The sequence below is a fragment of the Bombus bifarius genome, unplaced genomic scaffold (genome assembly GCF_011952205.1).
Source record: "Bombus bifarius isolate JDL3187 unplaced genomic scaffold, Bbif_JDL3187 scf7180000009832, whole genome shotgun sequence".
In the NCBI taxonomy this organism is placed as follows: Eukaryota; Metazoa; Arthropoda; class Insecta; order Hymenoptera; family Apidae; genus Bombus; species Bombus bifarius.
In genome coordinates this window covers 277,416-299,626 of record NW_022885363.1, presented here as the reverse complement: position 1 = coordinate 299,626, position 22,211 = coordinate 277,416, and the positions used below count along the sequence as shown (strand labels likewise).

The 22,211-nt window shown below is 38.5% G+C and overlaps 2 protein-coding genes across 18 annotated transcripts in view; one reads left to right on the top strand and one right to left on the bottom strand.

The window, feature by feature from the left end:
- The window catches only part of LOC117215851 (bromodomain adjacent to zinc finger domain protein 2B-like), a 232,859-nt gene that overhangs the window by 154,533 nt on the left and 56,115 nt on the right, over window positions 1-22,211 (top strand). For all 17 annotated transcript variants that reach the window (XM_033462354.1, XM_033462360.1, XM_033462358.1 and 14 more), the window contains one exon: window positions 13,756-13,924. In XM_033462354.1, the coding sequence (XP_033318245.1) occupies window positions 13,765-13,924 (160 nt within the window). In that variant the 5' untranslated portion in view covers window positions 13,756-13,764. The remainder of the gene's footprint in view (window positions 1-13,755; window positions 13,925-22,211) is intronic.
- Window positions 8,076-8,736, bottom strand: LOC117215846 (piggyBac transposable element-derived protein 4-like). Its single transcript, XM_033462348.1, has 2 exons — window positions 8,629-8,736; window positions 8,076-8,552 (listed from the first exon to the last, which is right to left on the bottom strand). The coding sequence occupies exons 1-2, from the start codon at window positions 8,734-8,736 to the stop codon at window positions 8,076-8,078; spliced, it is 585 nt and encodes a 194-aa protein (XP_033318239.1).

Below are 22,211 nucleotides of genomic sequence, written 5' to 3'. Positions count from 1 at the left end.
GGAGTCCGATTTTTCTTCCACGATACAAAAAATGAAAAGAAAAGCGGCTGTACACAGCAGCGACGTTTTACAGCCTGAGTATTCCGATATTACACTAGTAACCTTGTAACGTTTGAAATCTGGTTTAAAATGTCACGCGTCTGTATGTCTAACAAATCCTCATCCTCCGTGACTGTTCGCCTGGACTTCTGTTCGCATTATACTCGTTGATCGAAGGAAATGTAATTTACGCATACGTAATTGATCGAAGCGTTTCACGCTAGTTTCATTAATGGAAGGTTTAGCGAGTCGGCAGAGTCAAGGTCCATGATCTTGCGAATCCAAGTTCACGGGGATCGTGAACGTCCAACTAAGCAACCTTTCTCTTCGCCCTTGAATTATGCGCACAGCATTGAACCACGCGGTGTAATTATTATCGGTTCAAGAACGCAGTATTGTTCATGACAACGACGATCTGTCTCCAGTTAACTTCATTTGCTAAGAAATGTCTTCTTTGTCCTCTTTCTCTATCATTTCTTTATTATATTAACCCTCTGCTTAATGATTTGTTTACGATCAATTTAACGCGAGACGCACAAGCTAGTAGCAAAGAATAGCTCGCGAGGAACTGAATCTACCAAAATAATATTTCTACAAAAATTGTTCGATGGAGGAAACCAAATGGTGGAAATTGTTTTCTGTAGATCGAGTGGTGGCGGAAAAAGTGAAATTAATTTTTTAAGTGAAACCGTATATTCCTTTTTAATAGCACGATGGAATTTGTTAAGACGATTTTAATAAATGACCTACCCTATGCGGGCATTTATCGTTGGAATATCTTACAAATTATATTGTAAATTCGCAAAGACAAAAACTATATCCATGTTCATAATGTTTAACGCATTTGATCGTGCTGCATTAGTAGTTAAGGGTGAAATTTACGGAAACGGTTCTTTAAAGACATAACGAAAGAAAGAAGAGAAATCCAATTATTTCGCTGGTATCCTGCGCGCTGGTTCATCGAAACACCCAAACCACCTCTTTGCAAGCCAAATCGGAGCCGCGTAGCTCGGGCGCGCGTTCCGAGCTCCGGCCGGTCCACTGGCGCACGCACGATCGCTCATAATCGCAGGTAACCCGAGCAACACACAGAGAGGAGAGAGAGTCGATGCGCACACAGAGAGCCGTGTGGCAGCTAACAGAAGCAGCAGCGGCAGACGCGGTCGCTCTCGACGGAACCGGATCGCGCGGGTGTGTACAACGCGAGAGATACACAGAGAAGAGAGAGAAGAGACCGGGCCAACACAGCCGAGTGGAAGCGTACGAAAGTCCCTGTTAGCGACGCTCTATGCCCTATAGCATCCATATAACCGTCGTATTCGTGGCTGTTAGGGGTAGAGAGAGCGAGAGAAACGGAGATAGAGGGATGGTGGAGGTTAAAGAAGAAAGATAGCGAGACCGCGATAGGAACCGAGCGCAAGAGAGAGGCAGATAGAAGTCGAGGGATGGTTTTGCTCTGGTGGCTCTGTATTGATTGCTACTCCTCCTCCACTTCCACCGCCTCCTGCGACCACATCTCTCGTTCTCTCTTTTTCTCTCGCTGAATTCTCTCTCCGGTCGCCGTGCTCTCCGAGCGTTGCCTGTATATTTCTCCTTCTACGCGTACCTGTCTCTTTTTTCCTCCCTTTTTCTGCACCCCCTTCCTCCTCCCGTTGGCACGTTCGCCAGCGTTCACCGCCACCCTTCGTTCCATCTCCGTCACCCTCCGCCTCTCCGCCTCGTTCATCCGTCCCTGTCCCTCTGGCCGTTCTTGCTGGCCCGGTCTCTCCTCTCTCCGGAGCCGCACACCAACGCATCTCGTAACCGTTGCCTCTGCTACGCGCAACCATCAAGATCCGAGGTCCTCGTTGCCACGTATATCCGAGCGAACCGCTCCTCTTTCCTCTTCCAACCACCCTCCTTCTTCTGTTTGCTTCTTTCTCTCTCTCTATCCCTCTCGTTTGTATGTTGTCCGTCTCTGTTCCTCGCTCTCACTGTTCTCCTCTCTTGCTTCTCTGTGGAGAACCGACCAAGTTCGTCTGTAATTGACGCAGATGCGGCAAAGGGGGAGCGGGAGGATAGCAGAGACCGGTGACAGCGGCTTCGACGGCGGAAGCGCAATTCTTTGCGCTCCGCGTGGAAATTGATCGAACCAGAGCCGATGCCTGTGTAGAAGGGGCAGGCTGTCTGGCATCGATACGAGACACGACTCGTTACCCACGGATAACGAGAAGTCTTCTTCTTGCGTTTAAGCACGGTTTCCTTAGATTCGGCTTAGTTTTCGTAAATTCAGGATCGAGGGCATTAAAATGTCGCGAGCTGTGCTGCAGAGTTTCGAGTGCTAGATCTTGAGGAATTGTTCCTTTGTTTCCAGGAAGATGTTGGTCAGTGGAGGAACGTTTTATTTGGACTTGTCCTTACGTGCAACAGGATTTTGTTGCTACGTCATGGTATTCGTTGTGGTAATATTCGAGGATTAAAAAAAGGGTAAATGAAAATAAAATGAATCTCGATTTCGCCCTACAAATGCCATAAATGCTGGATCAAACGTCGATCAAACGTTTAGAATCGTTATGTTCTGTGCTGTACAGGTGTCGATAATTCGATATATATGTACATTACAGCTTTAAAGTCTTTAATATCCTTGGTTTCGTATAGCTCAATCCATCTTGAAGTTTTTAGACAAATAAACATCATCCTTGCTAGCCAAAGGACTAAGTTAAACAAGGATTCTCATTTTCCTATATGATCTGTGATCCATCGAAAAATGATATCGTGTCAACACACGCGACATGTTTCCCGTGGTCTGTTCGTCTACCATGTTTTGTATCCATTGAAGAGAATACTTCAAACAAGTGGGAACAGCATTTAAACTGGCGGCAAGATTCGCGTTGGGAAAACGGTCATAATTTAACGTCGATGACAGAAGGTAACGTTCCTTGACAGCAGTCACCTCGAAATTGACACCTGTCACCGTCACCTGCTGTCAGACGAGTATCCGACTAGCATGTGCATCGATAGCGTCGCAAAACAATATCGTTCTCCGTTATTGATTGATCGGTCGGCCTGCGGATTTTTCCAGCAATTATTAGAAACATTTTTTCGCAGTGGCAGGCTTTTTCCAATGGAACATGGTTCCGTTGTTGGAAATATAAAACGAGAAAAAAAACTATCCACGCTTCCTGGAGGCGTTTTTCGGATGGAGATCGACTTTTATGGAGAACTCGCGTTACCAAAATTGTTGTTCGTCGTTGATCGTAGTTTGATCTGCGTGTCAGTTACAAGGTACATGGCTTCTTCGTTTTCGTTTTCGCAACAGGAAAATACAGGTGGGTGGTGTTTGTATCGCGTCGATGAATTGTGCAAGTCGTAACGATGGAAACGCGCGGAAACAACAGAGAGGAAAGATTCGTGATAATTTTAATGAAAAATATTTAGAAATTTATGGACACCGGTGGAAATGGAGTGTGTATGGGTTGATAAAGAACACAGAATCGGTAAATACGCGCGGTCTTGATTAAACGATCAAAGTTAACAAATAAAATATAAATCATTATGCAAATAACCGACGATGGGGTTTATCATATGCGTCGATCGGTAAATAAATCATTTCTCTCTTTGTCGAATGAACATTGTACCAACGCGTAACAAACGTGTAAAATTTTAGCGAAGATATAAAATCATCCGCTCTCTCGTGCCTCTGGATACCAGCACTTCGTTATTCACGCCCGTGTAATTTATCTTCTGGCAATTTTGCGGCGTATCAAAATTAAAAGTTACCATCTTCTTTTTTAGATTTTCCGAAACACCGAATATCACCATTTTCCCATATTAGATTGATGTATGTTATTTTATATTTAATTTGATGAACCTATCCAATTTTATTCTATCGTTAAAAAATACGAATCTCGTTTATTTGCTTTCATGAATAACGAGAATTTTCCTGCGTTTCTCTTATATGAGTTTAAATTTGAAAAAGTGGTGTAAAAGTGGAGATACAAATTTGTAATTCGGACAAGGTTCGAGACATCTTCTAGACAGTTTCCTAACGCATGAATCATTCTAGAAACAATTGTAACTCTATTCTAGAAATTTTTCAATCCTAAAACTGCTAATTCGTATGAAATATCGACTGTTATAAATGAAACTATCTACTTGGTCCTTAGGAACGTGTCTTGAATTACGTAGAAATTGTTGAGAATTGTGAATCTAATCGCCGAAATAAATGTATAGCAACACTTGGATTACACTTCGAATTGATATCAAAATAGTTTCAGATTTATTTAATATGTGATTTGCAAGATCTTCGTCGATACAAATTTGCACGAGTCTCAGCACTCTCTTTGTCTCACCATCTTCTTTACCACACTACCACAATTGTGGACCAATTGTATTCATCTGTTTCATACTAGGTCGTCCGAAAAGATTCTTTCGTATTATAAGGAAATAATGGATGCACAATATTTCCCGTTTTATATAATTTTATCGAATTACGAATGATCCTTTTTGTTCTATCAAGATAAAGATCACAACGTTCAACGGATTAGGTTTCATGTTTGTATAAAGATCGTTGTAAAAGACGTGTCTGTAAGAGAAAGACATTTTTCAGACAATCTAATATTTATTAATACAAATATTTATATTATTAATATAATATTTCCAGTTTTATATTAATAATGTTTTATACTTTTATATTTTATAAAAATTTATATCTGTTGGCAACTGTGGATCTTAATCGCCGAAATAAATGTGTAACAACACTTGGATTACACTTAGAATTGATATGAAAATAGTTTCAGATTTATTTAATATGTGATTTGCAAGATCTTCGTCGATATACATTTGCACGAGTCTCAGCATTCTCTTTGTCTCACCATCTTCTTTGCCACGCTACCAACGGAACAATTGCATTCATCTGTTTTACGAGACGCTGTGCACGCACATATTAGGTCGTCCGAAAAGTATCTTTCGTTTTATAAGGAAATAATGGAAGCACATTTCCCGTTTTATATTATTTTATCGAATTACGAATGATCCATTTTGTTCTATCAAGATAAAGATCACAACGTTCGACGGATTAGGTTTCATGTTTGTCTAAAGATGCGTCGTTGTAAAAGACGTGTCTGTAAAGGAAAGTCACTTTTCGGGCAACCGAATATTTTCTCGATTTTGTAGAATCTGTTTCCGTCAACGAGTTGTGTCTTTCGTCGAAATAAGGGCGAGAGGAATCGCAGAAAGAATTGCGAATGAAAAATGGCGAAGATTGCTGAATTGTGAGAATTAAGGGATAGAGGAATATCGTGGACATGAGCAATGTATGTGGCCGATATGCTGTGCGATTTTCTCTTCTGTGTTTGGTCGATGCGGAATTTGTACAAAATTCGATATACATACATGTCTGAAAGGATCGTGTTGGATATTCGATTCGTTTCAAATTTGATAGCGCAGTTGTTCTTTCAGTTTCATATATGGTGTTCATATATGTGTGTCACTACTACACGGCTAATCTAGTGTAGCACACGAAACGACACATATTTCAATAGAAATTAATTCGATTAAATACGTAATTTCGAAGAACTACGCGCAATTGAAATGTTTTTTCGAAAGATATTTACTTTTTTACGCACTTTTTTACATGTTATACGCATTTTAAACTTTATACATAGTCATAATGTAATCGTAATAACCGCATTTCATTCAACGCTAAGAAAATTTCTAAGTGTTTCGTGTAGCAGGTACAATACGATATACAAATTGGTAAAAAGTTTGGATATGTGAGAAAATGCTTTCTTGAATTACTGTAAATCACTCAGCACGTGGCGCACAGTCAATCAGGAAAGGGGTAAAGTTTTTTTCCATATGCGCAGGGTTGGAGGAAGTTTCATAGTCGTGTCTGGGTCACTATGCTTGGCAATAACCGATAAACTTTTCGCGCGATGGCACAAGCAGAGAAGAAAAAGGGCCTTTCCCTCTGTGTAGCCGTGTGTTCAGCAAGATATATGAGACACGACGTCCCCTGTATCTATTTCCATGTTATTGTTACACCATGGCCCAGTCGCGCTCGCAGAGGCCTCCATTTTTCTTTCCACCCTCCTTCGCGTTCTTCAAGGGGTTGGTCGATGCGTTCGAATAAAAATATTAGCTTGAAGTTCATTCTTTCTGGTACAGAGGTTAAGACAATATTTTCATTCTACTGATATGCAAAATTTCATTTGTTAAATCTTTCACAGATTGTTAACTAATTAAATGTTAAGTATATTTGTTTTCAATAAAACTGGTTTTGAAGTTTAATGCGTCATATCTTCTGTATAAAACATCAGATGATACGTGTCGTTTCTATCGTAAACGATAGATAAAACTTTTAAAAATTTCCTGAAAATTCAATTCTAAAAAAGTTAAGCCTGCTATTTTATATTTTTCGTATGAAAAGCAGGTTTGTTATATTTTTTTAAATACTCGCATTTATATTACGTGGGAAATATTATAACAATTGCGAAGTAGAAGTGATACAGAAATTGTGCTATCGTACTGAAAACAGTCGATCCATTCTTATTGTTAGATTTACGCGAATCCATCCTTCCCTTTTTCCATGAAATTTTGCAAACTCGTGATATTGATATGCATGCGTGGTTTCAAGGAACGGAATCTAGGTTAACGCTTTCCGTGATTTATGCTTTGTCCGTTGTGCCATCGGTCAGTGTTGAGATTCCGCAAGGCCATTTTATCGATTCGTAGCTGACTGTGTCGATTGACACTTGCAAAAATCGCACTCACAATTTGTTTTCTTCCGATGACATTATACAGAAAAATGACAATTATATCCTAACATATAATTTACCTACTTCTCGTTCTTTGACTATTCATAGACGTTTACATTAAATATTTTTAAAGCTACCACGTATTTCAATGGAAAAATCTCGCGACGAGCTATATTCATCGTTCCAAAGGATAAAAATCCTTTCGTTTCGTCGAATATTTATTTCTGCATTTTGATCCTAACATTTTTAACGCCTCCAGTGTATATCTTAAAATAATTTCTCCAGCATTGAATATTTTTGGTAATTAAAGCCATTGTTCGTTTGAACCCAGAAACCTGGCAAGCTACAGTCGTCTGAATGCAAATAATTAGGTCTTTTTATGTTTCGATGATTTTCTACCTTCGCAACTTTGCTTCAGTTTTTCCAGCACACCCAGTATGCGTCTTAATAACAAATTCCCCAAGGAGCATTTTTCTCGTCACCGCGTACAGCCATAGCGGATCGTCGAGCGGCAAGTTTTTCCCAGTCGAAGGAGCGTAACACCGGTCGAGAAATCGATGGTCGCAGCCGCCTCTGGCTCTTCAGCTTCCCTTCGTTGCCTCTTTCTCTCCTCTCGACCATCCTTCGATTCTCTCTCGTTGACCGAAGGCTTCCCTCTTCTTATTCGTCTTCTTCTCTTCGTCTCACTTTATTTCTCCCTTTCGCCAATTTACGAGCGTCTGGAAGTGCTCGCGCGGCTGAAAACCGGGCAGCCAGGAGAAGTGCAGCCAGCATTGCGTCGAACAGAGGCTCGTTTCTCGATATTCGTTGACTACCGGGAATTCGACGCTCATGCACGGTCACTTCGGTATTCGCCGTATGAAACAAGTATCCGGGGAATATTGTGCTGCTTGTAAGCGGCGAATTTTTAGCAACTTCGTCGAGGGGTCGAGGGGTCGTCACGTCGCGGTTCACTGGTATTCCGAAAGTATCATGCCCGGTTGGACACGTACAATCGAGTATAGAAGTTTCGTCGCAACCATCTTCAGTCTACGAGGCTTTCCATTCAGTTCCGATGGTGTTTTCAGAGAGTATGATGGATTGTTTCTATTATTAGGTTATTTTGTAAGCGTAGATTTTCTTAGAGCCGAGCTTAGCAACGGGTTATCCAAATATATCATACATAGATAATTTTAACACATTGTTGACCGGAAATTTTACTGTCAATTTATCTCATGTCACCGGCTATTATTTCGCAATTGTATGTGCAAGTAAAACAATATAAATAAACTTTAATAAATTTTATTTATTATTCAACGTTTAATATTTCTTTTTCCTGTGATAAACAGTGTAACAATCACCTACGTGTAATGGTACGCAACAGCTTTTGCAAATATATCCAGTTTCGCTGCGTTTTCCTTTCGAAGGGCATACTCTGTACGCTCTAGTCGGATTTGTTTTTCTGCCAGTGACTATTTTTTCTAAGACGTGGTTTCTCAGTCGTCCGGAAAGCCTGAAGGGTGCATCATTATAAGAAGCTGTTTTAGAAATTCGAGAAGCGTCAGGTGCAATGCTGCGTTCTTTGGCATCCACAGTTATCCATTCTCTAGCTACTTCCAGTAGAAATTTTGTGTATCTCGTTTTATTTTTTGGCAGATAGGTACAGTACGTTTTATATGCATCGAACGAGGTGCAGTTTATCAGAAAAAATGCTAATTTTTTCGACCACTTTAATGTTTTTCGTAAAATACTGCCGTTCGCCAAAAACTGATCTGCACGATCTACCCCCTCCATGTGCTTATTGTATTGTAATATACACGTAGGTTTAATGATATTTTGCTGACCTAATATCAGATTCGCTATCTTCTGATACAGTATCATTTTCCAAGTCACCACGATTTGATTCACAATCACTCGGACAATCAGGTAAAACATCAGCGTCTAATTCATTGAAAGACTCTTCATTGGTACGTTCCGTCATCGTTGAAATTTTGTTTACAACAAAGGACGCAACCTGACGGGTCTTATGAGCGAGAGACACAGCTCGGGGTATGTTGACCAACAATTGCACTGTATCATCAACAATAGCGCGCTGAGAAAACGACGCTGATGCGAAAAAAGCGCATCACGAGTTTTCTCGTGGCCGGTTGGCAACGTCTGGTCATGAAAACACGAGTTACCTCGTGGCCGGTCAACAATGTGTTAAGATAGAGTAGAAATAAATAGATTAGGTTTAGGTTACTTTATTTAGGTACTTAGCCTTGAATTGATTTTAACACCAGTATCGGTTATAGATGATTTTAATTAAAATGATATATTATAAATAAAATAGTGTACAAAGCCGTATTTCCATTTCAATAAAAGTTAGCATTCGTTTTGTCAAAAACGCTTGAATATCTCTGACAGTTAAAAGTAAAAGTAAAGAGTCTAAGATCCGTCATTTTTACCGGTGAAAATCGAACCGAAAAAAATTTTGATAGAATAATAATTCTAATAGTAAAATTTATTAATTGTTAATTCGTGTTTCTTCTCTTTGTCTTCGTTACAACTCTTGTCGTTCTCAAAGTCGTCCGAAAAGTTTTATAAGGAAATAATGGAAGCACGATATTTTCCGTTTTATATTATTCTATCGAATTACGTATGATCCATTTTGTTCTATCAAAATAAAGCTCACAAAGTTCGACGGATTAGGTTTCATGTTTGCATATAGATGCGTTGTTGTAAAAGACGTGTTTGAAACAGAAAGACACTTTTCGGACAACCTAATATTTATTAATATAAATATTTATATTATTAATATAATATTTCCAATTTTATATTGATAATATTTTATACTTTTATATTTTATAAAAATTTATATCTGTTGGGAATTGCGGATCTTAATCGCCGAAATAAATGTGTAGCAACACTTAGATTACACTTAGAATTGATATCAAAATAGTTTCAGATTTATTTAATATGTGATTTGCAAGATATTCGTCGATATACATTTGCACGAGTCTCAGCATTCTCTTTGTCTCACCATCTTCTTTGCCACGCTACCAACGGAACAATTGCATTCATCTGTTTTACGAGACGCTGTGCACGCACATATTAGGTCGTCCGAAAAGTATCTTTCGTTTTATAAGGAAATAATGGAAGCACGACATTCCCCGTTTTATATTATTCCATCGAATTACGTATGATCCATTTTGTTCTATCAAAATAAAGCTCACAACGTTCGACGGATTAGGTTTCATGTTTGCATATAGATGCGTCGTTGTAAAAGACGTGTCTGCAACAGAAAGACGCTTTTCGGACAACCTAATACATTTGTAATACATTTGTAAAATACAATGTTTTATGAAAATCTACTTTTTCATGTTCTAATAATAAACGTAGAAGCGTCGTCATACTTATGATACAAGTTGTGTCAAAATGTAAAGTCATGCAGAATGACTGGGCATTGTTTTGTATGGCATTGAGAATTGGGTTAATCAATCGACCGAATGTTCCGTAACCGAAACAATTCAAATACTGCGTCTTACTTTGTCGAATGTCGGGGGTTCATCGATCGTCGATGACACGGTTGCAAGTCGATTTTGGACGCGTCAGAGGGTAGATAGCGCTCCATCGATCCCCGGAACGCAGAAAGCGCGCTGGTCCAAGACAATTTCCGGCGATCGACGGCTTCCACACGGCTTCGTCCTTCGATTAGGAATAAAAGGCTTCCCGATACTGTAGACTTTCTTCACGGTGTCTCGAATCAGTGCAAGAATTTTCTTCTTTTCGACTAAAGATATTTATTCCTCCATATGCTTACATCTCCTTAATTTTCAAACTACCGCGTCTTTTTTCTTTTAAATATGTCGGAGATGAAAGGACACCGGAGCCGTCCCTCTGGAACTCCGGGAAAATCCGTAAAATTGCAATTAAAGTTTACAGTCGTAATTAAACAATTTGCCGTCATCCTGCCCAATTGTACTTGTTTGCGATTTGTGACAATAAACTTGGACTCAAGGCGACCATCAGTCGCCGAACGTAGCCGCGGTCAACGGGACGGGCGCTTCGCCTAGCAAAGATGTGGATTTATAGTATGACCCTCGTTAAAAGAAATACCAATAGAGGTACTTGACAGTAAAACATTGCAACGGTTCCTTCGGACAATGAATACCTGATGTTGAGGCACGTACACAGCACAAGTCCAGTTAGCCCGAGGACCCGCTATAAAACCTGGGTTTTTTAGGCAATTAAGATTTTCCAAACGGACAGACAGTCTTTGACCCAAACTGACCAATTGACAGCGACGTCAATTTCCCTTACTTTCGGAACGAGAGCTATATCCGACGGATCCGATGATCTCGTGTCCTTAGACACACCCCATCATAGTTTTCCTCTGTGGCATCATTGGGACGAAGATTCATTCTTTCTTGAGATCCCACCGACGAAGGGAGCAGGGCCTGACGATCCGTGAGTTTGAGTTAGAGCAAGTATCTCTTCCATCCCGTTGACCGTGGATTCGTCATCGAACCTAAGACCAACGTCGCTAACATCGCAAGTGCCCAATCATCGCTGCTGATCGTCGAATCGGTAGTGTCCATACTCGTAGCATCAGGCCGCGTCTTCGTTATCACACAACGATGGCCAACTCCAAGGGAGGTCTATCAAACGCCCACAACCCTGTTCCTGACTCTTCTCCGACAAATATATATAATAAAAAAGTAAAAATGAATAAACACAATTATCTTATTACATATACAAAATAAATACAATTTTCTTATTACATATACGTAGTCATTTCTCGTATAACCAGAGAAATAAATCTGAAACCACGTTTTTGCGTATTAATCGTCATGTTTGTTTGCAGAATCGTTTCAACAATTTATCAACACCGTGTATACACGCATACGTTTAAATACCGTTGTTTAGCCAGAAATATATTTGTGTTTGCATAGCAGAATACAGAGGAAAAATTTGTGATCAGCATTCAGGAAACGTAACGTAGAAGAAACTGTAAAATGTTTAGCCGATAGTATTCGTCAACCGGTCTAATTATTGAATATATTCGTATATTTACATAAATGAATATATTCTTTCGTAATTGCATAAAATTACATAAAATCGCGATTATAGGTTTCGCGCGTTCTATTTCATAAATTTCCTTAAAAATAATTTTAAAAATTTATTCGCCTCGTTCTTTGTTCAATTACGGAAATGTACGTTTGCACGAGTTAATTTTTTCACGCGCTAATAGGTCAACAATACGTTAAGTAGCGAGAGAAGTACACGATGTATGTAAGTAAATATGTTTGCTCGCGTTGTCGAGCTCGATACGCGTTAACTACACTACTATACGTAAGGCAACAGTGTATGATAATAACGGTGCCAGTGGCTGGTGCGGTGTCTAGCCTAGCACCAGCCTAACCTGACTCAACGTTGTAACGATGTATATTTATACAACAGCTGTGCGGCGAGGGAGGGGAGTGTGCCAGTCAGCTGATTGAAGCGCTGGAGGGGAAATAGTGGAGGGGAGAACGACCTTTATTTAAAGCGCTCGAGGAAGCCTTTCTTCGACTGGTAAACAGTCATCGAATGAACATGCGAGACACACATACGTGTTTACGTATGCTCGTGACTGAAATAATAACGTTGAATTTTTACCTTCCCCCACCTTCACATTCTTTCTTCGTCATAAGGTAGAAAAGAGGGGGAAGGAGAGAAGGAGAGAGAAGAATGTTTCGCGAGTTTCGAGACGCCGCGCCGCGTCGGCGTATTAACATAATTAACCGGAATCCAGACGTTCCGCAGACACGATGCTTTTCTTTTTCCATCTATATACACTGTGTGCCATAATTACTCGAAAACTTTCAATTTTTATGTATTGTGTTATGAATTACGTTAATACGGCGGGGAACGAAGTCGTCTCGAAACGATTTGTTCTCTGCTTTTTCTTTAAACGAGCTGGGTTTATTCACTGGAAAAAGAGGTAAACGGTAGGAAAATAGTTTTTTATTCTTCTTTCAACTAGATCGAATCAACGTGATAATAATTTCATTAAATAAAAGTTAGACTCTGAGAATACAATAATTTCTACAAATATAATAACTGTTCGATTTTACATGCTTCTGGTTGCATTTTGTCCGATTACATGTTCTATCTGTGATCTCTATGAGAATTGCAAGTTTTTGGATAATTCTAAAGCTGTGAGTCATTGTCAAAAATATCGTTGTTTATCGATAATAAAATACAAGTTATCCATTAAAGTCTTAGTATATCGCTTACGTAATAAGGTTGAGTTTTAATCGAGATGTAATCGCCATAGTTCTATAATTCTTCACAACCTCGACGTCTGAAAGGTCAAGGCCTGCGAAGACCTTCGCCGATGATTGTACGGTGGTTTGGAAAGAATGAAAGGAAAACAAATAGTACTATTGTTCCGTTACTACGAGCCTTACTATTATCGACTTTTCATTCATCGATCACTCCGTGTATATACGTATGTAACCTAAATATTCCATTGAAAATTCTCTTCTCTGTATCCTAAATAAAAAAACCTCGAAACAAGGTCTAATATCCAGATTGCTAGCGATTTACGTGAAATTTAAAACAGCAAAAATACACAAAGTGCATGTACGTGATACATAAAAATGTATAAAATATTCAAATCAGACATTCCACTTAATTTACTCTAATCTTCGATAAGTAAAACGAATCTCAATCACATATGTCCATCGACGTATATCCAGAGAACACGGAAATTTGCATAAAAATCCTAATCGTAATCTCTTTGAGAGAAAATTCAACTTAAGAAGCAGGAACCTGTCGTTCGTTTCTCGTCAAAACTTCCTGGCCATTGTTACCAAGTGCCATCAGTTTCCACGGCAAAAATGTTCACCTTCCTCCGTCCTGTTCCCCATCCCTGTTATTCTTCTATCGCGAGCGTCTACCCGGCGAGGAAACGATCCATACGGCGGTGGCACGAAGTTAACGGTTCTAACGAAACGCTGATGCTCGTTTTCAGGGGACTGGCATGGAGAAGGAGAACTCCGCATCGGGCGGAGGTGGCGGGGGCGGTGGAGGTGGCGGAGGTGAAGCGGCGGCCACGGCGACTCCAGGCGCCACCTCCGCCTCCGAGAAACTGCAGGCGGACCAGGCCAATCCGTTGCTCGATCCGACTGCGCTCTTCGGTGGTAAGCCAATTTTTCTTCCCCCATTTTTTCCTCTTCCCCGTTTCTAGCTTCTCCTTCTGCTTCTTTTTTTCTTCCACGATATATATTTTTCTGTATTTCTGTATCTCGTGCGCACGTTCTTCTTACCGAGATCTAGTTGTCGCATATATAGATATGTACACTTCCGTTGATAAGTCACCCAACATTTATCTACTTTGGCCGAAAAAACACAGGAAGTTGATGAAATTTTGTACAAAAATTTGTGTGATTTCCAAAAATCCAGAAAGTCGTGCCTGTTTATGTCGTCGTAGTCGTTTCGCGCACAATAAGGATATTTCCAATGACATGGATTATACGTAGATACACTAACACGTTACTAGGCTTACAACGCGAGTCCTCTTGGTCCGAGCGGCTTAATTGACACGCGCGTCTTGGCAGATCGATAGGCCGGCAATAGACGAGCTAATTACACTAAAGTGGAATTCCTGGACGTGTTGAAATTTCAACGATTTATACGTTAGTCCGTGATCGATGGGTTTTCCTTTACAGTATTTTTCTGAGAACTGGAGCGATTTCCGTGTTTTGGCAAATAATCATGGCAGAAGATTTCTTTTTGTTAAATATGATAAATAATTTTTTTGGTCGAAATTAGGAAATCTTTTATTTTGGTAAAGTTGTAGAACTCTGTTAATGATATGCTACTGTTTGATTTCATATAATTCATTGCACAAAGAGATAATAAATTCGTCAAGTTCACTTTTTCTTCATTAAAACTTTCTTCAGTCGCGTACCAAAGGATTTTAGAGTTTTTTTTAGTTCTTACAAATCTAATAGAGATTTATTCCATCTCTACATAAATTATCATATCCAAGTGTCTAATTAACTCGTTTCAGACTCTCGTAACCCGTTAAATGGGAAAAACGAGTCGTTATTATTCATTATCGGGATTATAAATGTATTTTCGTTGGATAGAACGCAGGCAATGTCGAAGCATCTTTAAAATTCTACAGAACTCTGTAAGATCAGACTGTAAGTATCAAATATAGCTCGAATGAGAAAGACGAGGAGAACCAATGAAATCGCTGCGATTAATAACAACATGATCTATGCTGAAAAGCATTGGATATTGAATGAGATTATCGACGTAATCCCTTTTGCTTGCTGCCGTTAATCAAGCTGTTTGCACTAATGCGAAATATCGCGGAGACGCTATATAAATTCCCTTTCGGGTACCTCGTTTATCTATAAACGAATAAATATTACTATAGTTGGTATACACTTGGTGTTTACAACGATCTGTATTTACGATGTTGAAGTATCAACAGGTTATCGAAATATCAATTGTTCCAAAATCAATTCGATAAATCCTGCAATTTTTATAATTTACGAATTTGTATTAATATTATCATACATCGTGTGTATATATACATATTTATATATGAAAATACTCGAAAGTTTTAGATTTCCCACGTTTAGCAAAATAGTCATATGATATAGGTAATCAGTAGATTATTTCGTCTAAATTATGTACATTATTTTAGATTGCACATACGTTTCAGTAAGATAATCGTTATATCAACCCTTTGCACTCGAAATTAATTTTTATCTCAGCAGTTTCTTTGTCGAGTCGCAGCCTTTTTTATAAAACGTGCGAAGGAAAAGCAGGATTGTATCCTGGAAATTGTTTCAAGATATATCCGTAGAGGTTGTTCAGTCGTGTTCAACTCACACCGATTTGTAGAGGTTTATGTGTAGAGGATGGTTGGTCGGTGACGTTTAATGGCCGAGATTGCTCGTTGTTGAAACCGTGGAATATATTTAAAATGATAAATTAGTATACCGATAACTAAGACAGTGACAGTATAAGTCGTAAAATAAGATCGCTAATGACTCGTTAATTAGATCGCTGATAATTCGTTGATAACTGGTTGATAATTGATCGACAACTGACCGTAAATCCTTTCGTTGCGATCGCGTTCGCTTATTTATACTAGTCGGGGGAAAGTCGGAAAATTCAAATTCGTCTTCGTTCGACGGTTGCACGTAGCGGCGACATTGTTTTGCTCGGAGTTTGTTTATTCTTACGTTACGTGTATCCTAACGATCTTGATCTCCGAGGCAAAACAATAACACGATTTGAATTGTCCTCTAACTCATGTGCCGCTACATATACACTTAACAATTACAAAATACGACAATAGTGAGAATAAGACTGGTATTTAAGTGAATTTCCTTCTTCCTTTATTTATTTAAATTGTTATTAGTTTTTAGTTAAAGTAAATTTCGAATAAAACACTAAAAAGCATTGGGAGCTGCTGCTAACGAAATTGAAATAAAATTCCCAGTGCAAAGGGTTAATGGCATGTAATTTTCTGGCGTATACGTGTATTGGATTTTTTTCAATTTTTAAACTTGTTGAAGTGGTCACCACGTCTAAGAAAACTCTACGTCTGGTCTTTTTAGTTTTCTCAAGCACCGAAGTCATCGACAGCGCGTAGACAAAAGACTGCGACGAAGACAGACCATAAACAGTAGACAGGCGACGTGGGTTTTCAGTTATTGGGTAACACAGCTAACGCGCGTATCTGGACCAATTTAAATTGTATTCCTACTTATAATTACACTTCTATTTAAATATACTTTCTACCTTACAATTTATCCACCAGTTTCTCTGTTTACGCATCGAATAACCTGAACAAAACTAATGGAAAAACTTGTGCCAAGACTTGTGTACCAGGGAGCTACTTCATGAAAGTATCAAATTCGTTCACGAGAAGTCTGTTAGGTTTATGAATACTCTACTCTTAAAATCAGTTCGACGAACCCTTCACTCTATCATTCATAAAATGTACAGTATCAAGAGCCTGGAAAGTACGTCTCAAGTTCAAGGTCGTGACCTGGAGTACCTACTTATTTTAAAAAGCAACTCTCACTCCGTTTCAAGGTTGTCGAACTCTCCCCTCAACCCCCTATATTGTAACTTGAAACTTACCTAGGTATCCATATATTAAAAGTTTACTGCCATACTTCGTTACTATATCATTATGCTAAACCGGATTAATCTATTCATGGTGATTATCGCTTCAGGTATTTCAAGTTAAAGCTATAAATTGTAATCAATTAGAATCCTTTCCTGTCATAAACAGGCGACATTCTCATTATACGAAGTTAACCTGTTTAAACATTGTAGTTTAACAAACTATCGACTAACTAACTTATAAAATTAATCATAACATTGGTATATTACATTTTCTTTAAAGGATATCAGCAAAAGTGTATTTCTGTTATCAACGTTTAAGGGGGGGGGGGGGTAAGGTTCATTCGTACAAAATAAGGCATGTTTTTGTGAATTATTTGTGACGACACAGTTACAATCTCTTTATTAAAACCAACAGTACATTAAAGTATGACATTCGAAGAATATTGTATAAAATTTTCACGGAGAAATATTAAAAAATACGGTAATGGCAGCAATTGCGGTGCCCCTGATAACTTGGTACTGAATCATCTGAAATAAAAAAATCAAAGTTCATTCGTTAGGTAACAGTTCTCCCCAGGTAACGCTGGAAGGGTTTTTCGAAATTTCAATTTTTCACTTTTTTGGAACACTTTGAAGGGATAAGTTAGCCGATTTTGCGAAAATTTGCGGCTAATTTTCCCTTCAAAGTGTTCCAAAAAAGTAAAAAATTGAAATTTCGAAAAACCCTGCCAGCGTTACCTGGGGAAAACTGTTACCTAACGAATGAACTTCGATTCTTTGATTTCAGATGATCCAGCGCCAAGTTATGAGCAATTCTACTTTTTTCCGAGACACGTCCGAATAATTGCTGCCATTCCCGTATTTTTTAATATTTCTCCGTGAAAATTTTATACAATATTCTTCGAATGTCATACTTCAATGTACTATTGGTTTTAATAAAGAGATTTTAACTGTGTCGTCACAAATAATTCACAAAAACGTGCCTTATTTTTGTACGAATTAACCTTAGCCCCCCTTAATAGAAAGTAACTTTTCCCATAACCTACGTATCATTCAGTCCTGAAAGGGTTAAAGGATAGCCTTGAAATCTCTCACACGTGAAAATTTGATAGAAAATTCTGCAAAAGGAGAGATGTATTTTAGCGAGCGATTGATAAAGAGAAACTTCCCCCCATAATACGAATACAATTAATTTGTCAGATAACTGAAGGTAACCTTGTAAAATCAACCTTGAAATCTTGCAGACGCCACGTATTATCGGCATAATCGACATCGCAAAGACAGATTTCCGGTCGGAACAATTCTCGAATATGCGTTCTCGATATCGTGAATCACTGTAAATGCGCACGTTCTCCGACACATTAATAACACAACTGTATAGGTGTATACGATCATTCAACACATTCTGCAAGTTCCACGAAGTGTGTGTTCCTCATCGAGGAAAACGCAAACGGCGTACTACGAAACAGAGTCGGGAACGAACTTGCACAGACGTTATTTCTCCAAGTTTCAGACCTTGAACAAGCATCGAGATCGTTCAACTTTCGCTCAGTTTTGATATACGGGCGAAACCGTATATCATACTTATTTCCATAACTTATTCGAAGAAAACGGCCACCATTTGACAATCATTGTTTGCATTTTATTTTATTTGAAGCATTTTTCAATAGAAACTTATTACGAAACACACACGCTGCAGTGAATTATTAAGTTTCTTGTGTTTTCAAGTGTTCCGATCTTACTTTCCACGATAATCAAAAGCGTATTATAGCGTTTTGGTTGCCAGTAGGTAAGTTACACGAATAAATATGATAACAATGTCCATTTACGTAATGTTTCCAAGATCACTGCCAATTATGTAGCCTAACAGTAGCCTACTTCTGGGGTACAAGTGTTTTCAGTTCTGGGATACAATAGCGCGGAGTAAAATCGTCATGTAGTATCGTTATCGTTCATAAATTACCGTTCAATCTTTTGGTAGTACCTAAGTTTTCAGGATAGAAAAAATAAAAAAAAAAAAAACAAAATCATATAAAAGCTCCGCTCCCCATCGGCTCAAACCCAAAAATTGTATTAAACACAAAAAATGTAAAGCACCGACACGTAACATAGTATAGCAACGTCGTACCGCCGCGTATCGATACCTTTGCCTAACACATCATTACAAAAATTCACGTTTATTCTGAATACCAATACGTATTTAAAACTGTATCTTGGGTTAAATAAATATCATTAAAAAAAAAAAAATCTTTTGGTAGTAACAGGTAGAAATAAAAATTGACGAACGAAAGGTGTAGAGCAAACGATCCTAAATACAAGACAAAACAGTGAAAATGACTTTTACGTATGTTAACACGAGAAATATGGAGTAAGCCACGAAGATTGTGTACAGCGCATAAGATGTGGTGGAGAGGCAATCGAACTTGATCATTTTCAATATCGTCGTTGTTAATTTAAACGAACGGCGTTTCCATGTACCTCCGTATGCAAGTTTAGTCAGCTGATGCCAAAATGAAAAAAGGAAGAGATTTCTACTAAATACATGTGTTTGAATTTTCGAACTCGGTTTTTGTTATACCATGTTCTTTACGAATGTTATTTAATAAATAGAATTTTGATTACGCGCGTACGGTTTCCTACGTGTTTCCCATATACCGTAGTCGCACGTTCACAGCAAAACGGATATTTCTCGTGGGTGGGTTGTTCTTTCACCCGACTCTCTCTCGTTTCCGTTCATGCTCACCCAAGACCCCTTCTAACGCTATTTTTTCCAAAGGAGTCGAACCAGCCTTCGTATTTTATATATACACCTATATATATATATATATATATATATATATATATATGTATCTATATAACGCGTTCTTGAGGAAGGAGAGACCTGTTCGGCCACTTACCTTAATTAGCACTACTTGCACGTTTGCGATCGAGCCCTTCCCTACGCTCTCAGTAGGCGGTTAGCCTTTTCTCTTCGATTCGAGGATCCTTCTGACGTTGTTCTTTTTTTTGAATCCACGTCGTCGTCGACACACTGAACACACTTTTGATACACGCCACTTCGACACTGATTCTACCATATTTTAATTCGAGTATTTACTCTCGAGCGGCGAAGAATAGTTACTTTTTGAGCACTGGTTTTAATTAGTCCATGAATCTTACGTTTCCGCTGCCATTAACTAATTAAAGTGTGTCCACTGTGAATCGTTTGAGTTCCAGTTCCTTAAAGAGACGCAAACCTACAGATTCGCTTGTTTCAGGAAACTCAATTTAACATGGTTCAGAGGCGAGACCTTGACAATTATCATAAGTGAAATTTCACTTCTTTCGTACTTTAAATATCAATGAGCTTCTTTCGTATTTTACTTTACTTTTGATACACGCGACTTCGACACTGATTCTACCATATTTTAATTCGAGTATTTACTCTCGAGCGGCGAAGAATAGTTACTTTTTGAGCACTGGTTTTAATTAGTCCATGAATCTTACGTTTCCGCTGCCATTAACTAATTAAAGTGTGTCCACTGTGAATCGTTTGAGTTCCAGTTCCTTAAAGAGACGCAAACCTACAGATTCGCTTGTTTCAGGAAACTCAATTTAACATGGTTCAGAGGCGAGACCTTGACAATTATCATAAGTGAAATTTCACTTCTTTCGTACTTTAAATATCAATGAGCTTCTTTCGTATTTTACTTTACTTTTGATACACGCGACTTCGACACTGATTCTACCATATTTTAATTCGAGTATTTACTCTCGAGCGGCGAAGAATAGTTACTTTTTGAGCACTGGTTTTAATTAGTCCATGAATCTTACGTTTCCGCTGCCATTAACTAATTAAAGTGTGTCCACTGTGAATCGTTTGAGTTCCAGTTCCTTAAAGAGACGTAAACCTACAGATTCGCTTGTTTCAGGAAACTCAATTTAACATGGTTCAGAGGCGAGACCTTGACAATTATCATAAGTGAAATTTCACTTCTTTCGTACTTTAAATATCAATGAGCTTCTTTCGTATTTGAAATATCAATAAGATCACTGAAACGCGATTAATTTTATTAATATGAATGCTATATATGAAACGCATTGCATTATTCAATGTTAGCTGAAAAATACAACAGGGAAGTTATTATTGCATTTGCAATAATAACATTATAGGACATAATACTAAAGCAAAATTTACATGCAGTGGAATGTCGTGAAATTTCTTCTTTTCATATTTTCTTCGATACTTTGCAGAGTACTTAATACGTGCAGCAGTAACTTACGCTTTCTGACGATATTCGTGTTCAGGGGTCAGAGAATGACATCACATCGATCGAAGAAAATGGTGTCGCTTCGGGTCACGGGGAAAATTATCAGGAGCATCGTTTCAGGGTTATGCTTCGTCAAATACGCGTTACTGTTAACTAGTCACGCATCGAGGTCTTATCTGACCAGCTATGGAACGAGGTATTGAATCGATACATATCAAAATTTGAATTTGGATATTCAATACTATGCATTAAGTTCAATTCGATGATGAATGACGTTGAAGAAGAGAAAATTTGACATACGTCAGGTACATTTAATATTAAATGCCAGTAATAATCAAAATATTTTTCTGATTCTGTTATATGAGCTTCGATAAAGAAAAAATTCTGGGAACGTAAAAATATAAATTTTTCTTCTTCTTGAAATTCTTTCACTTCAACAGCTTTTTGACGCGTGAATTGATTTACAATTGAATCGTTTGAATCCTAGTATTGATCATTTTTATAAATTATTCGCCTTGTCAAATCAATTCCAACGACAACTAGACATAACAACGATCAGTTAACAAAGGAAGAATCCTGTTCAATTGGTATACCACTACTATATTCTAGACGTTTATTTACCATTATTCAGCCCATTTCTTCCACTGACCATTTTTTTTCTCGAGGAAACTTAAGACACGTTACAGCAAGGAAATGTCTGGAAAGAGCCGTTCAGCCGGAAATCGTAGCTAGAAGTTGGAACAGGGCGACGCGACTTTTCGTACAGTAGCAATCAATATCTTTCCCCTGCGTTTTCTTTCACGGTCCGATTGTTCCAATCGAATCGATCGTTTGGTCAGCGCGGCTGCATTCGCCATCCGCTCTATACGTTAATTATCGAATCTTCATCGCGATTCGAATTACAGTCGCGCTACCACGATACCGTTACAAGGATCGTTCGACTATCGTTAAGCATAGATCGCGATCCCTGGTCAAGCTCCAAGAAGATTTCACTGGTTTCAAGTACCGATTACCGATCCTCCTCCAATTAAACCCAGTGAAAAAATAATAACTAAAGATTATAGCAGAAATGTTATCA